The sequence below is a fragment of the Simochromis diagramma genome, unplaced genomic scaffold (genome assembly GCF_900408965.1).
Source record: "Simochromis diagramma unplaced genomic scaffold, fSimDia1.1 OVJJ01000107.1, whole genome shotgun sequence".
Taxonomy (NCBI): domain Eukaryota; kingdom Metazoa; phylum Chordata; class Actinopteri; order Cichliformes; family Cichlidae; genus Simochromis; species Simochromis diagramma.
In genome coordinates this window covers 809,898-827,723 of record NW_024387209.1, presented here as the reverse complement: position 1 = coordinate 827,723, position 17,826 = coordinate 809,898, and the positions used below count along the sequence as shown (strand labels likewise).

General features: G+C 39.0%; 2 protein-coding genes across 4 annotated transcripts; both read right to left on the bottom strand.

Moving 5' to 3' along the window:
• Positions 1-441: 441 nt before the first annotated feature.
• LOC120746165 (coagulation factor X-like) lies at positions 442-7,248 on the bottom strand. 2 transcript variants are annotated; one of them, XM_040051480.1, is made up of 9 exons: positions 7,115-7,248; positions 5,734-5,894; positions 5,462-5,486; positions 4,482-4,613; positions 4,054-4,334; positions 3,746-3,863; positions 2,869-3,056; positions 749-1,189; positions 442-651 (listed from the first exon to the last, which is right to left on the bottom strand). In XM_040051480.1, exons 1-8 carry the CDS (start codon positions 7,194-7,196, stop codon positions 782-784), a joined length of 1,395 nt encoding a protein of 464 aa, XP_039907414.1. In that variant the 5' UTR covers positions 7,197-7,248; the 3' UTR covers positions 442-651; positions 749-781. The 2 variants fall into 2 exon arrangements, with proteins under 2 accessions (XP_039907414.1, XP_039907413.1); XM_040051479.1 differs by having other exon boundaries at positions 442-1,189.
• A 174-nt stretch (positions 7,249-7,422) lies between these two features.
• On the bottom strand, positions 7,423-16,227 carry f10 (coagulation factor X). Of its 2 annotated transcripts, none has more exons than XM_040051477.1 (9): positions 16,096-16,227; positions 12,922-13,082; positions 12,698-12,722; positions 12,408-12,521; positions 11,315-11,446; positions 10,874-11,163; positions 10,462-10,579; positions 9,768-9,955; positions 7,423-8,852 (listed from the first exon to the last, which is right to left on the bottom strand). In XM_040051477.1, the coding sequence occupies exons 1-9, from the start codon at positions 16,154-16,156 to the stop codon at positions 8,430-8,432; spliced, it is 1,512 nt and encodes a 503-aa protein (XP_039907411.1). In that variant the 5' UTR covers positions 16,157-16,227; the 3' UTR covers positions 7,423-8,429. The 2 variants fall into 2 exon arrangements, with proteins under 2 accessions (XP_039907411.1, XP_039907412.1); XM_040051478.1 differs by lacking the exon at positions 16,096-16,227 and adding an exon at positions 14,313-14,614.
• Between the last annotated feature and the right edge of the window lie 1,599 nt (positions 16,228-17,826).

Below are 17,826 nucleotides of genomic sequence, written 5' to 3'. Positions count from 1 at the left end.
CTGCAGGCTGCAATCACAGCATTGTAAGATGGCAAAAGATGTACCCTTAGGCCCCCTCCTCGATTCAGAGATAGTCTTTCCCTTTTCTTTCGCCATCTTACAATGCTGTGATTGCAGCCATTCCCCAACTCTCTGTGAATGGTACTCATGGCCTTTGATCAGTGGGCAGTGGAAGTTTTTTCAAATTCAGCTCAAAAGCTAATTTCTGTCAGCAACTCATAAAGAATACATGGACACAGACATGCTTTCCATTCTCACTTTAATCATACTGACCAACAAAATTATTAAATCAAGTTTCAGTGGATATGGCATGTTAGTGACAGTTTGTCCCTTTAATGGAATCAGTCTGAACAGAAAGAGTTAAACAGGAATCTGTGAAAAAACTGGAACATCAAACGGAGATCAAGACCATACAAAGCCAAAAGTGAGGGAAGGTTGGACAGAAATTCATCTCAAATCATGAATTTGAAACAAAAACAAAATATTGATGATACATAAACCAAATTAAAAATATAAAAGGGCCAGGAGTAGTACCCTGAGGAACCTCATAAACAATTATTGACTCTAATTCTCTCTGTCACAGGTGGGACTTGTAGCTCTTTGCTTACAAGGATAAACATTGTTTCTCTGAAGGGATTACATGAGAGGCATGGTCAATGGTCAATGGTAACTTTATTGTCCCTGACGGGAAATTGATTCGCAGTATGTCAAAACGAACAACAAACATACAACCAACACATCACAGCATAACTGTGAGTGTTGGTGGATGTTTACACATGTTTTACAGATAAAGCCTTTTTATTGCAAGATGCTGACTGCTGCCATTTGTGCCACTGTGCACCAGCTTCTTGATACCCTCATGGATCCATCGAATGTACGTGGACACCTGGGTGTAGAAGTTATACTTGCCCTTGCGTTCGCAGCCTTCGCCCCAACTCACAATGCCAGTGATGAAGTGGGTGTCATTATAACGTGTGATGTGTGGCCCACCACCATCACCTTGGCAAGCATCCCTAGATTTGTAGCCAGCACAGAACATGCCATTAGTGACTAGAAACCGAGTGGAACTGATGCAGGTTTGACGGTCCACGTGGGTTACAATGAGGCGCTTCATGATCATGGATGGAATCTGAGCCTCCCCAAGACGTCCAAAACCACTGACCACAGCTACTGGCTCCTGCATCAGGACCTGAAATTAAAGGTAAAAAATTTATCCAGAGTGGCAGGTGTCTGTTTCTGATCCTGCATTTCTTTTATTTTGTTGTGTAAACATGGCATAACTACAGCTATGTAGTAACTACAGGTCTTCAACTGGAGTAGACACCCAGATAATTAAATGTTTAAGCTTAATTTGTGGAAAACACAAAGGCCTTCTTTTAAGGTAGATAAAATAGAGGGACTGCTCTAGCTTGTGGGAAAGTCAACCCTCAAAGTATTTGACCATTGGCCAAGAAGAAATCAGATTTAGGAACCAACTACTTACAGATGTCGGATTTGCACTGTAGCATTTAAAGATGCTGTGGTGTTTCAAAGGTGCAACATACAATAAATGACATGTTTATATATATATATATGATTTCATTTAAGAGAGTAGAAAAAAGCTATCCCAACCAATCTGACTCCCAAATGAATAACTGGATGTTCCATCCTTGGCAGCAAGAACTGTGAACAAACATCTGTGAAAAATGACAAAGGAGTTTTTCATATCACTGTGGAGAAATATTGTGTCACTCTTCTTTGCAGAATGGTTTTCAATTGCAAAGACTCAATTTATCTCAGATCTGGTGTCCACAATTACCCACAAGAATTTAAAAAAAAAAGAAGGTTTTTAACCCTTTCATGCATAGTGGTCACTACAGTGGACAACTCTTCAAAGGCTGTTTTCTTGCATTTGTGTCAGTGTTCATGGTATACTTGCACTTAAAACATTACATTGGACACTGATGTGTCACTCCATACCCTGCCACCCACTGGTCCTTTAATGTTACTATAGATGTATGACGTGTTTCACTAAAATTATTGTTATTTAACCCTGTCATGCATGAATTATGACAACATTGATCAGGATTTTTTTCTCAAGTGTTTTTATTCATCTTTTCATGGCTAAAGATAAATACTTAAGAAAAAAAAATCCAGATTGCGCTTGTCATAATTAATGCATGAAAGGTTAATCATGTTATCAGTCCATGTATAATGTTGGAGCAGTACCTGCACTAAGTATGTGTGATGATTTTGGGGGCATTTTTTACTGACAAAGTTTCAGCCATTAAGTCTTGTCTTGTTATCTATTGCCTCAGACCACGTTGTTCCTCTGACAAACTTTGATAAATTAACATTAGAAGCAATCTGAGCACTCCACCCTTTACATTGATGGGAAGGAGGTAGAAAGGGTAGAAAGGTTTACCCAATTACCCCAGAGACTACTAGTAAACTACTACCGCTCCACCATCTAGAGCCTTCTGACCTACTGCTGTACACGCTGGTTTAACTGCTGTACTGTGGGGGACAAGAGGAAACTGCAGCGGCCGGCGGGTGGTGAGAGCAGCAGAGCAGGCAATTGGCACTTCACTAGCCCCCCTCAGGGAAAATTATACTGGCAGATTTCAGTAGAAATCCAGTATCATCATCAAGGACTCCTCGCACCCTGGACACAGTGTTACTGTGCAGATACTTACGTTATTGCGTATTACACACATTCGCTGAGTAGGTGCCCTTAAACTTACGTCTATTTATATCTTCTTCTCATATCCTAAAACAATCTCAATGTAAATCTACATGATGCCAACAGAGAGAACACAAACTGTGTTTCATCGTCTTGTAACAGTGACAATAAAGATCTATTCTATTGACACTAGCTTAAAGTTTCACCTTTTTGGCAAAGTCTTGCTCAGGAATGCAGACTGGCAGGATGAACCTCGTGAACTTGATAGGTGTAGCCAGTTTGATGAGTGCAATGTCATTATCGTAGGTTTGCTCATTGTAGTTTCTGTGGGCGAGGACTGCTTCCACTTTGTGGTCAACTTCAGTACCTTCATTCACTGACCTGTCAAACTCACCTGAGTGCAGAGAAACAAACCAAACACTTTAATTACAACAGTCAAAACAAAAATGAATACATATATGACACCTACAAATCTGTGGTCACATCTGTAATCTGTTTTCCGAATTTACTGATGTAATAGGACTTGTTTTATTGCAGTCTGGCACTGATTTTTAGTTGGGGTTATGGAGCTGTTATTGCATGATTTTGCCAGAAGGGGGACGTAGCATTGAGTGCGATAGGCTGCTGCAATGCTCCCATACTTCAGACAAGGAAAATTCTCCAGACAGAAAAACCGATATCATAAAGCATGTAATAGACGCGCCAGTCCATCGTGTCCAGCCTGGTTCTGCCAGAAGTTTCTTCCTGTTAAAAGGGAGTTTTTCCTTCTCAGTGTCGCCAAAGTGCTTGCTCAGGGGGTCATATGATTGTTGGGTTTTTCTATGTATGCATTATTGTAGGGTCTGCCTTACAATATAAAGCGACTTGAGGTGACTGTTGTTGTGATTTGGCGCTGTATAAATAAACTTGAATTGAATTGGACCTGTGCCAAAGAAATTACAGAAAATATTTATATAAAAGATTTATAAATTCTTATTAGGCAGACAGTCATCATTAAAATAAAACTTAAGCAGGTATTTTTGAATCTGAATGTGATGACCTAGAATTGTATGTGAAGGTTTGTAATTGGCTCATCAGACCTACCGAGCCTGACGTTGAAGTCATCTGACTGGTTTACACAGCTGGCAGCTGTCAGGATGATGTTTTCATTGAGTATTGTTCCTCCACAAAGAACTATTTCATTTTCATTGAAAAGGAGGGCCTAAGATATGAAAACAAACCATGCAAAATGAGACTGTTAAACCTGTCCAGAGTTGGAAGATGTGTGAGGATGACAAGCAATTCTATGAACTCTGTTAAAAAACAAAAAACTCACTTGAGAGTGATAGTCTGTATCTGATCAATATTTTAATGCAACTTCATGTTGTGGGTATGTTCATGTGTGTCTCTACCTGCCATGGACATTCTCCTGGTGGACAATACCCTGACTGGCGATATGACTCATCTTCTATTTCAGAGTCAATCAGACTTTCCAAAGTTGTCCAGGTCTTTGCTGGAATTTGGGTTCTGTTTTCAGCCACTAAATCGGACATTAAATCAGCATCCTGGATCGGCTCTGTGGACTTTACACTGCTGTTAAGTGCAGTTATATTCCCCTCCATTGTTTTTGTCTGATGGTCCCTCAAAACTGTCTGCAGCCCTTTGGGGAGGATGAAACCACATCTGATGGTCTCTGCAAGAGTTTTATATAAATTAGACGTTGGATTTTGTCACCAGAAAGTTTAGTTTCACTTTTTATAGTTTCTAATGTCTGATCTGTGATGTATTTCACTGCTCTGCTATCAGAGTAAAAGACCAGGTAGATTCTTAAGACTCTCACCGTTGAAATGGCAGGATTTTTTATCAGATGCCAGGAAGTACCCATCAGCACAGGAGCACTGAACACTTCCCTGGATCACATTGCAGAAATGTTCACAGCCACCATTTTTGTTCTTACAGAGCTGAGGAAGACCTGCAAATACACAGACACTGTTAGGATTCTGCACTCCTCCTTGTGTGTGGCAGTTAAAGTGTTAACAATTCAGAGAGACTGTAGTTATGCTTAGCATCTGAACAAGCACCACATCACCAGTATCCCAGCTAGGATTAATCTTAGATACATATCTCTTTTCATGTACAATTTTCACCTATTTGAAAAACGTTACTGTGATTTCTGTCCAGTTTTGAAGACAGTTGGAGAAACTATACCAGAGCAAGGCTCTAGGCCCAGATAACATCAGCCCCAGTATTCTGAGGACCTGTGGTAGCTAAGTGTGTTACCGAGTCAAATTTATAACCTGAGTCTGAAGCAGCAGGAAACAAATCCCATGTGATTCCTGTACTGAAGGAGCTTGTACTCTTTGTTATTGTGGGTCCTTTACCTTACAATATAAAGTGCATTGAGGCAACTGATGTTGCTATTTGGTACTATATGAATTGAAAGAAAAAAAGAAAAATTGGTACTATCAGAGCTATCATGAAGGTAAGACTAGTCTAAACATCTGTTGACCCTCTGCAGTTTGTATACAGATCCAGTCAGATTGTCTGGTTGACGCTATCTACGCAAGTATTAATTGTATAAATGATGACTGTTACATGCGTATATTTGTTGTTTAAAATCCACATTTTATAATTTAGTAATTAAATTACTTAGAACAAACAAAACCCTGGAGTTTACCACTTGGAAAGCCTATCGTTTTAGTTTAGTTTAGTTTTGGGTTTGTTTTTCTTCATTTCTTTTCATTTGGCTTCTTATTTTTCTTTTCATTAATTAAGCAGATGTAGCTGAACATATAGTAGCTAATGTGAAATAAAACTCACCAGAGTAAACAGCCCAGAAGGTTTTCTACACACAAAAAAACAACAGTTAGAATTCAGGAGTCATTATCGTTCTCACTCTTTATCGTATTTTATGGGGTTTTTTCTAACATTTAAATGTAAAAAAAAAAAACTAATCTAATAACAAACATAAAAGCTCAGACTTGAGTCTGCAACTGAATTTTTAACTGTGTATCACGCACTCTAGTGGAATCTAAGAATGAAAATGCAGGTGTAGAAATGAGCTGAGTAGCTCCTTTTTAAATTTAACCAACTGTCTTCTGGGTGTCTTCAAAGTACTCGCGAGCCTCTTCAAGGTCGCACTGTTCCTCGTAGCACTCCCGCTCCAGGTTCCCCTGTCTGAACTCTTCCATAAATGTATTGGCCCGTTTGGGCCGCAGGAACACGGTGTTGGCCTCGGGAGCTGAACGAAACACTAAAAACACAAAAGTGTGAATTTACAGGTTGTTTCCTGTGGCACATTTAGTCATAACTGGAAGAACTGAGCAACTGAAAAACTGGAGGCTCTGCCATGTTAGGTTAACACATAATGAATAACTAAAACTAACTGAAGTGTTAAAAAGTTAACAGAGGATAAAAAATTAAATAATCAGTCATTTAATTTCTACTGGTGCTTTGACAGCTTTGATTATAGCTGTTATATATTCATTTTTGTCTACAGTACTTTTTCAAAAATCTTAAGCCACGCCTCTGCTTACCCACCAATGGCTCTGTCCTCCACTGCAAGATAACAATCTGCAACTCACCTTGACCTGTGCGGTCCCCAGTCATCCTCCTAGCCTCCCCATGGTATCATACAAACTCTAATAAAAGACTTAAAGCAAACCATTCCCTTTGGTCCAAGTTTGGCTTTTGCTCTTGAGACAGTTTATCAACAGTTGCACTGTTTAGTGGCATGACATGATCTATAGAAAATGCCAAAGATAACGCAGTTTGACAGACATAAAATAGTATTATAGCACCAATGAGGTGATTCCCAAACAGCTATTAGCTCTTCAAATGTATTCTTAAAAAATGAAGACTGAACAGTGAAGGCCCAAATAAGATGTGGCAAATTTTAAAGAAATTACAAGAAAGCTGCCCAAGAGAGTTCAGACTGTGCTGAAGAATTTTACAATTCATAAAACGTGTGTTTGCACATGTAAATAAATTTGCTTACAAAGTGTAAAGAAATGAGCGGAAGTCTTTTTTGCACATTAGTGTACAAATTCATGAAGTCGCTGTTTAAATGTGATTTGAATTAAGAAGATTAGACGTCATGATGTTAATGGATTAATTTATACTTTTAGTATAATTTAAATAAAATTTAATAATTGAATTTAATAACTATTTAATCATTATGTTTAAGGCTGCATTGGAGGTTACAATTTTTGTGTGTAATATTTTACTTAGCCATCCCCATTGTTTTTTTTAACCACTAAGTTACTATAGTGATAATGATGCTATTTTGACACTGACTAAATATTGTCTGTTTGTTATAACCTATAACATTGGACACACAGCAATTTTTCTAATTATCACTTCTGTAGTAACAGTAGCTGTAGTAACAGCAGGTTTTTATGCCACTTGAATATTTTTGTCAGTCAACTAAGGAACAACAATAACACAGCAAAAGGTCAAAGGTCACTCTCTTACCTTTTCCTTGACTGAAGACCTGAAGGAAACATTGAAGAAGGCAGAACAGGAGAAGAGACGCAGACATGATGCTGACCGCCATGACACTGACTGAACTGCTGACACACACACACGTACGCACACACACATATACACACTAGTGACTCACAACACCAGTATAAACCTCAGATATTGTATCATGTTTTTAACAGTCTGTTAAATGGAGTTCATTTATAACTGGCCTGAAATAAAGATGTCAGTCTGGTCCCAGGTTATTTTACTGGTGTGCATTTTTGTGTACATATAAACATCCAGTCCTTATAAAATTATTTGTTTTTTGACATTTTATTCACATGATTCTCTAAAGAGTTAAAAGACCACGCAGTTTCCCGTAAACGCTCTGTTCTTGAAGTGGACTCTGGCCTTTCCTTTAAAAACAAGCAAAACAAGCAGAAGGTCCGACCTCTGAAAAATCAACAGTCTCCATGTTTGTTTGTTTGAGGTAAACAAGGATAGATTTCATCACTGACATTTTTACATAACATTGAGTTTATCCAGATCAAGTAATAAGATGGTTCTTTAAAACCATTGTGCCACAAATTTTACATTTTCTTGAGCAAAAACACAATTTTGTAAAACAACTTTTTTCCAAACTGTCACTGGAGATTCTTCCACCTTTTGAATTACTATTATAAATACAAGCTATACTTATCATTAAATGACATCAGGCTTCAACATGTTCTTATAGTTTGCTTTTATTTGCTTCATGTTCAGTTTAAAAGCTTGTTTCTATCAGTGACTCATGAAGCATACATGGAACAAAACATTGAATTACTGAGATTATGAAATGCATTCTGTTTAAAAAAAAATGTCATTATACTAAAAAAAATGTATTCAATCAAATTTCAGAGGATGTATCCTGTTTGAGATAGTATACATCTTTGATGGAAACAATCTCATGAGAAAGACTTACAGAAGAATCAGTGAACCAACCAGAACACGAAACATCTAAAGTGGAAATTAAGACCAAAATCAGAGCCCAGAGGAAATGATGGACTTGAATTGTTCAGAAATATGATGTCAGATGATTGCCCTGGAAAAATAAACATTAATACAAAATTAATGTTACATAAAATAAAATTAAAAATATAAAGGACCAAGAGTAGTACCCTGAGGAACCCCCAAATAATTACTGACTCTAATTCTGTTCGTCACAGGTAGGATTTGCAGCTCTTTGCAGCACTAGGATGAATAGGTTTCTCTGACTGTTCATTAGTGATTGCATGAGTGGTGCAAAGTCTGGCCGATCTCTGCTCAGTGGATGTTGACAGATGTTTTACAGATAAAGCCTTGTTATTTGGGCATGGTTCCTCTTCATCCTGCTGCCGGTCTTGTTTTTTTGGATCAGCGTCTTCATACCATCACGGATCCATTGAATGTACTTGGACACCTGGGTGTAAACACCATACTTGCCCTTGCGTGCACAGCCTTCACCCCAGCTCACGACACCAGTGACAAAGTAGGTGTCACGGTAACGTGTGACATGAGGCCCGCCACTGTCACCTTGGCAGGCATCCTTGGCTATTGTGTCATAACCAGCACAAAACATACGCTGCGAGATACGTAAAGGAGTGGATTCGATGCAGGTTCGACGGTCCACATAAGGTACAGAAAGGCGCTGCAAGATGCTGGATGGCTCCCGACCCTCGCCGAGACGTCCAAAACCGCTAACCATGCCATCCGGCTGCTGCATCAGGACCTGACAATAGAGGTAATTCATGCTCCTGTGTATGATTGTCATATAAACGTCACATAATCAAACAAATTTGGTAAATTCCTTTTTGGTTGTTTTTTCTTTTCTTTATGTTTCTTTCTTTCTTTTTTCTTTCTTTTTTTTAAAATATGAACTAAAGATTAAGGCTGCATACACAAATGTTTTACTCAACCAAACCTTTTTATAAGCTTCTCTGTTCAAGTATAAAATCTAGTTGTTTATCAATAGTCTGAAGTAATAGGAAAAAGTTTATTAAGCAAGATAAAACGTTTTGCTTTTACTAATTGCACCGTCACCTCAAAATTAGATTTTCCATTACATTTTGCATTACTGACATCAGGGGATTCTCAGAATTTTAGTGAGAAACAAAATAAAACTCATGTGGCACCAGCAGCAGTATCTGCATCCTCTTTGGCCTCATATGAGAAATCTATTATTAATCTAGGTGTGAAAACGGATCCTTCTCTAAAGCTCAATTGTCATGTGAACAGAGTGGTAAAATCCTGTTTTTCCAGTTCTAGCTGTGGTTAAAAATTAAGCCTCCTTTGTCCAAACGTAACTTTGCTTTTATAACATCTTGTCTTAATCACCCAGGACTCGTTGCTCACCTACAGCTGATGCAAAATGCTGCAGCTCGCTTTTTATCTGCTGCAAGCAACATTATGTCAGTCCAATTTCACCTTCAGTTCACGGACTTCCAGTTCATTTACAAATCCAAGTCTCTTAATGATTGCACCCCCATTTTATCTATATCAGCTGCTGCATCCATCTGTCCCACCTTGTTGTCTACGTCTCTATGCTCTCTTTTATGTTTGGTGTTACAACACTTTGGTCAGGCCTGTTATGTATAAATAAAAGTGATATGTAATGGTATAGTATGATATGATTTTAAAAATTCACCTTTTCAGCAAATACTTGCTCAGGAATGCAGGCTGGCACAATGAACCTGCTGAATTTGATGGGTGTGGTTAATTTGATGAGTGCAATGTCATTGTGGTAGGTGTCTGCCTTGTACCCTCTGTGGGTGAGGATCGTGTCCACAATATGGTCAGCTTCAGTGCCCTCATTTACCAACCTGTCAAATTCACCTGAGTGCAGAGAAAAAGCAAAGATGTTCAGCGATGTTTTAATGAAAAATCATAGTAATTAAATTTTTTTACAGCATACAAAGCGCTTTGAAAACAGAACACTGTTAATCATGTCCCGATAAGGGACATGGCCTAAAACCTGTGCGTAACCAACAAAAAGTTCTAAACTGGACTATTTCTACCAACTTAAAAAATGCACATAATAACCTCAGCATTGGTAATGTTCTATATTAAAAAATTGTAAGTGATCATTATTTCTTTTTTACAGAAGTTGACAAAAGGGTATATCTGTACCATATCTCATACTTTGAAAAAAATACCCACATTAAAATCTGTTATAAAATTTATCATATTAAATATACAATTGAAAATAATGTCATATGGACCATAAAGTTAAGTTAAAAATCATAAATGAGATTTATTACTTCTTAATAGGCATAAAGACATTATTACCTTAATGTGATGAACTAGAATTATTAGGTTTACAATTGGTTCATCAAACCTACCGAGCCTCACGTTGAAGTAACGTGACTGGTTCATGCAGTGGGCAGCAGTCAGGATGATGTATTGATCGAGTATTGTTCCTCCACAAAACCCAATATTATCTTCATTCACAAGGAGAGCCTATGAGGACAAAAACAGCCACCCACCCCCCAAAAAACGAAAAAAACATTTGAATTGACGATATAAAACCTGTGCAGAGGTCTAAGACATGTGAAAATGAAGTTTAATGCTATGAACTCTTAGGTGTCAGCTGAGTATTGATAATGCCTTCTAGATGTTTACCCTGAGGGAATCATGTGATCGCATTGAAGGTGATAGTATGGGTTAGGGTTACTTTTTACTGAAACAGAAACTGTATCTGGCGGGTAAGTTCTTAAATTATAATCCCAAAACGTTTTGTGAAAGAGTCTCTACCTGCCATGGGCATTGTCCTGGTGGACAGTCCTCCCCGTTGACAATACGAGTCATTTTCGCCATTTCAGACTGAATCATCTTTTCCAAATTAGGATAATGTGCCACGTTTTGGCTTTTGTTCTCAGACACTGAGGACATTGGACCAGCATCCTGGACATAAGGCTGTGTTGTTAAGTTGATGTTGCCGGTGCTGTTAAACTTAGTTATGTTCCCGTCTGTTGTGTTTTTCCTCTCATACCAGAAAACAGTCCGAACGTCTTTGCTGCTGATGGCACCACATTTGTACGTTTCTGAAAGAGTTTGTATGGTAATGAGAGGTTGAGTTTTGGGACCAGAAGATTTCAACATTATGGTTTCCAAAGTCTGATCTGTGATCTAGGTGCTCTTTTACTGTTCTGCCATCTGAGTAAAAGACTATTCACATTCTTAAGCCTCTCTCACCGTTGGAGTGGCAGGATTTGTCATCTGATGCCAGGAAGTATCCATCAGCACAGAAGCAATGAATTCTTCTCTGTATCACATCACAGAAATGTTCACAACCACCATTTCTGTCCTCACAGAGCTGAGGAATAACTGCAAAGACACAGACACAGTTAAGATAGATGGTGCCACTGTTAAAAAAACAAAGTAGGTTTCTGAAAGAACTTTTACATCGTCACAGATGTGCATGGTTTACAATTTGGAATGGTTGAGATTATGCTTAACATCTGAACAATTGCCAAACTGCCAGTATCCTGGTTATATTCATATCTATCCCTTCATACAGAATGTTCATCTACCCAAAGTCTGTGATCCTATGTAAGGGTAGGAACATAGAATGACCATGAAATCGAGAGTTTGGCTTTTATGATCTTCACCAAAATAGAAAAGTATGGCATCCGCATCACTGTTGACGCTGCCCAAATCTGTGTCAGTTTCTCACTCCCCTCACTTGTGAACAAGAAGATACTTGAAATACTCCACTTAGGGCAGTAACTTATCCCTTACCCAGAGTGGGTGTTCCTCCCTTTTTCAGCACCTCCTTCCATCAGCCAGAACACAGAAAAGTTGTTATGGATGGGTCCACAATAACAATGACCCAAAACATGCTGACAATGCAGAAAGTGGCCACAGGAACCCTGCGTCCATGAAACAGCTCATGTTGTAACAGGGTTTTTGGTTCCTTTTCTTCTACAGATTTAGAGTTACTATTGTTTACCATCCTACCTCAAGAAAGGTCAGGCTATCCCAGGAAAACTAGCGAGAGGAGGCTCAGCCAGCCATGTTTTTGTCCCCACTGCTATCTATACTGAAGTAATATAACCTCCAGAAAGGTTAGAAAACTCCTTCTGAAATGAGCAGTTTTCCCTTTTTGTGGCAATAGTTTTTTTCAGATAAGATACTGAAAATGGATGGGAGCTTTCAAACATTAGCAAAACTTGACCAAAACTTAACCATTACTAACCTTATAGTATATCTACAAGATTGTATTATTGACCAGAATAAGTTAATATGTTTTTCTGAAAGGCAGTAAGTGAGATTTGAAGTTCTTCACCAATTTCACAGTTGAAGCCCTTGTACCCTTCTTGGCAGTAGCAAGCGTAGCTGCCAATTCCATCTTTGCATTGGCCGCCATTAACACAGGGTGATGATATACATGCATCTCCATCTGTGGGACATGAACAGCAGATTGAAGCAAGTGTTTGACTGTAGTGGTCAAAGTACAAGGTTACATTTTAGCAGCTGTCCTCTTTCAGTTGGTAATTGTACATATATTCTAATGTCCTTTCAGGGTATTATTTGTAAAGTTTCAGCATTTCTAAGATTTTTAATACAAAAACTTACCAATATACTTGGCCCAGAATTCATCCTGAAAAAACACAAAAGAAAATTAAATTGCTCAAAAGATCTAAAAGCCAGATTTTCCATCACTAAATAATAGTTAATAATGGAAAATACCATAATTTAGACATATGATTCCTAATATTTACAATAATCTTTTCTAATATTTCCTAAAATTTTGTAATGTTTGAGTGCAAATTTAAATGTATTAAAATAAAGGTTAATACAGTTTTTTCTTTGTCTTCAAATATCTCTCGCGCCTCTTCCCAGCTACAGCGCTCCTCCACACATTCTCTTTCCATGTTGCCTTTTTTCCACTCCTCAAAAATGCTGTTAGCTCGTATCCTTCGATTCAGCACTTGATTGGCCACTTGGCTGTCTAAGAAGACTGAGAAAAAAAATGTAAAACATTAAATTAAACATCGGTATTTAATTTAATGATTTCGTTTTAGTGCATTTTGAAAAAGTCATGAAGCAACACTTGAAGTGCCAGAAACACTTCTTCTAATGTCCACTTGAGGCTGGCTCCTAAAGTGAATGAGTCCCCATAGACACCCATGTTAAAATGTCCATCTTTACAGTTAAAATAACATATTTACAGTCTGATACAAATAACTCCTTTCTATAGCTAATTTTGCCCTTCATAACAGCTGCACACTTCCTTAAGTTTAACATGTTAACATAAAAAAGACACTGACAGTCTGTTGCAGGGCAAACACAGAGAGACAGACAACCATTCGCACTCACATTCATGTCTATGGGCAGCCCGCCCCTTCTGGAATATTCTTAATGTAATTACCTAACACAGTGGTTCCCAAACTCTTTTTGTTCGGCCCCCCTTTGTTTTACAAAAAAAATGTTCGCGCCACCCCCTCACGCACACACAAGCATGCACAAACACATCCTCCAACCACACACACACCCATATTTTGCTCCATTGTGGTTTATTTCACAGCTCAAAAACATTTAGTAAACAATTAAGCAAATACAAGTAATCTGCAATAAATTGCAGGTAGTAATAAAATAAACTACTCTCTTTTACGCTATGTCCGCAGCTGCACGAGTATTTTTGAAAACGCAGCTGTTTTGTCAACGGCGTTTCGAATCACTGAGAACTGAGATTTTTTTAAAACTCCTTGGAATACAGAGTTCGTTGCAACGTCAAAGGTATGTGCATTTTTTCACGTCACGCTGTGCGTCACGTTATTGTTTACATGGGATGAATTGCAGAATGACAGATAGAGACAAAATACTGTTAATCTGACTAGGTCTGACCTAACAGATAATATGACTTGCTGTGTCTTAATGGTTCTTATACCATTTCCATTGTCTATTTTCTACGGATTATCTATAGCTGAAGCTATATAGCTATCTATCTAAATAGCTGAAACTCTGGAAACTCTGGAGCACAAAGGCATTCATAGGCATTCATGTACTGTTTCCCAGTAGAACACACCCAGAACACCTCACCCTCAGCTGACTCCTTCTGATGTGGAGGATTACCATCTGTACTTTGAGACCTGCCAAATGACTGAATTTCTTACCCTATCGCTAAGGCTGAGCACAGCCACTCTTTGGAGAAAATTAATTTCTGCAACTGTGATCTGTTGGCCATTACCCAGTGCTAGTGGCCATAGATGAGGTTGGGAAGTAGGCTGCTGGTAAATCGCTCAGCTCTCTCTCTCACTGATGGACCAGTGTGGTGCAGGGTCAATGTCTCCTCCCCTCACATGTGACACTCCAACCTTTCATTGCAGAGGACTATGGCTTCAGATGTGGAAGTGCTGATTCTCATACCCGCTGCTTCACAATCAACTGAAAACCACCTGATGAAGCCAACATAGGCTGCAAAAAGCAGAGATGAGATTCTGAAACCAACAAAATGGAAGTTTACCGCCACCCGACTAAACCCACAAATTCTTTCCATTAAAACTACGAATAGAATCATTGACAAAGGGTTTGCCTGGCAGAGTCCTACATGCGACGGGAACGAGTTTAAAGAGGCATTTTGGACTAAACTGCTGCAATGGTTATGCAGGGAACTGCTTTGTACCTCCTGTTGACTAACACACATTCACCAGCTGGGCTCACGTCCTCATTTTAGGTTTGACAGCGTTTTAGTAGATAAAGGTGAACTGCCTGGATGTGAATTGTGCTGTAGTTTGGGGAAGGCCTCGAAAGGGAATGGCAGCAGCTCCTAGCAGATCCCATCTTTCAAACCATCTGTCTTCTCTGTCCAAAATGTGAACATTGGCATCCTCAAATGAGCGACCTTTGTCTTTTAGATGCAGATGGACCGCTAAGTGAACGAAGCCATCTATGTCCACTTTGAAAGACCATCTTTGAACAGAGGTGGTGGCTTACGACACCAACTGTCTGCCATTTATAATCCAGTCTTGAGATCCCTTCCCAGACGCCTTAACGCCCACTCACATCCTGGGTCATCTGACCTCAGGAAATCACATCATAGGGTGGGGCCAGGTTTCCCAATGAGCTCACCTGAAAGCTTGGCTGATTGTGACCCACACCCGTTTTCACACCTTGGCTCGTGTGATTAGGATCATTAGGAGGTCCATTGTCCCTCTTGGGGGACACTGCGAAAGGGCTTAAATCTGGGACTCTCCACCATTTGACCCTAGAACTGAAGAAGCTTCTTCAGGATGAAGAACTTAAAGAAGTCCAGACACTTTTCTTTCCAGGCTCCTTAGACCATAATACCAAAAAGTCAAAACTTTAAAAGTGAACTTCAATCCATTTATGTGATAGAAGCTATATTTATCTTTTATATACAGCTAGTCTTCAAAACCCTAAAGACCAGATAAACACATATCTTAAATGTGGTGTAAAGAAGCAGTAAAATGGTACAAATATGGTAATTAACCATACTAGCATAACAACAAACTAGCATAACAGCATAACAACTAGCATAACAGCAGCTAAAATGCTTGTGCTGCAGCAAAATATCCAGAAACCAATAAGTGATGTCATAGTGGCTATGTGCAGGTTCCGTATAGGCATCTTCTTACCCTTTCTTTTTTGTTTTTGCTTTATTTAGTATTTTCACAAATAAATCAGAAGTTTTTATATTGTTATTTATACAATTATTGTTCAAAAGTCCATTTTCAATGATAAAGAAAATTCTGATGATTTAGTAGAGTATTTCCCGTGTGGCATGCATGCTGCTGTCATGCTGACATCACACACAACACACCAAACACACGGGGTGGGGTCACGTGTCACCTGCCATCTGTCAATCACCCTCACCCACAACACCCCCTCTAAAAAACCCAATGCATTCAACATAGTGGTATTTCTTTCTCTCTCAGCTTAAACACCATATTCTTCCCCACTTCTATGATGTGTCATTGTTAAAAGCTAAACATACAGTTTTATAAACATACCATGAGCAGCAGCCAGATGAAAGAACAGGAGTCCCAGGGACAGACGTATACACCAGAACATGGTCCTAGATGTTTATGAGATCAGCCTGGAAAACCCTCTGTGTTGAGTGGAGTAATGGAGTCTGAATGTAGAGATAAGATAGCCAAGAGGAGGGGAGGTGTAGAGGGTAACGACCTCTATGGAGAGGGAGGGGGACAGAGTGTTTAAACTGACTGATTGGGCTAGTTGGGTTTTAACTGAGTCATCAAAACTTGAAGGGAGAAATGCAAGTCCCAGATAGCACTGCTGAAAGTAAAATCCTCCAATCATGGAGGTTGCCCCTCTGGCAACCACGCCAAAGAATGTTTAGTATGACTTCCAGCATGAAATTTATTATGACACAGCCAATCAGATTTTAAAGAGCGCCTGTTATGCTTATGCCCAGTTTTGTATGTTTTTTTATGGGACTAGATAATACATAATGGATAACACAAAGCTATCATTATCCTCACTACATGTGCACTTTCCTCTAATTGGCCAACTACTGGAAGCAAATAGATGGGCAGGAAGGAGTCATTGTCAGCTGCATAGTCTGTAGTAAGTGGAGTTGCTGTGCCTATAATAAATAAACATATAAGGAGCACCAAAGTTTCACATATGAGTACTTTATAATTTAGTACTTTGGTTTGTGGCTTGATCTCCAAACTGTATGTCAACACATCCTTGGCAAGATACTTAACCCCAGTTGGCCCCAGATCCATCGGAGTCCATCCATCAGAGTGTGAATGCATGAATTTCAGTCCTTAGGCATAGAAAAAAGCAATTGTGTGAATGTAGCAGTAACAAAGTGCTTTGAGTACTCAAATTGAGCAACAAAAAAAAAAGTACCAGTCAAGTCAAGCACCAACATGGTTGAAAAAGACTTTGCTGTGAACAGGATCAGGCCAGGTCAAAGGTTTTAGTCTGTTGAACCTTAACTGTCTGTGAAGGTTCTCATTCATCCAGGTCATCATAGTCTAAGGAGCTTGCAAAGAAAAGTGTCTGGACTTCTTTAAGTTGCTTGAAGACATTTCACCTCTCATCCTGAAGAAGCTTCTCGGATGAGAGGTGAGACGTCCTCAAGCAACTTAAAGTCCAGACACTTTTCTTTGCAAGCTCCTTAGACTTGAACCTTAACCCTTGCTGTACTGACCTTCATGGATATATGAAATACAGAAACAGGCAATGACATCATCAGAACAGCTGCTCGGGTGGTGCTGTCTACATCCAAAGGTCTTCCAAAATCCAGTATTAAAAAGTTGAAGCTTTTTTGACAACATAAAAGACTGGATCAGTGCATGTCATAGAGGACACAACAGGAGGTCTCATAAAGACCCAGCTTTAAGACTATATCCACATCTGTACACCAACACCAAAATGCTGTTTCTTTGGAGTAAGCCAAAAAATTTGGAGTATTGTGTGGACTCCTGTCCCAATGGGTGAAGTGGTTGTTTATCTATTGCAAAATGAGACAGTCAAGCTGCACATGCTGCTTTTCATGAAACAGAAAGGAGAGAAGACAAGAGAACCAACAGATTGTCAGAGATAAAAACAAGAGAAGCTGGTGAACTGTGAGCTGTCATGCTAATCATTATACTCTGGAAGTAAAGTAGTATCTGTTGCAGCTGTTGAGCTCTGTTCCCCTACTATCTGTAGTTACATTTCTGGTAAGGCGCACATCAGAGCACAGTATAAGCAACTACGTGAGGTGT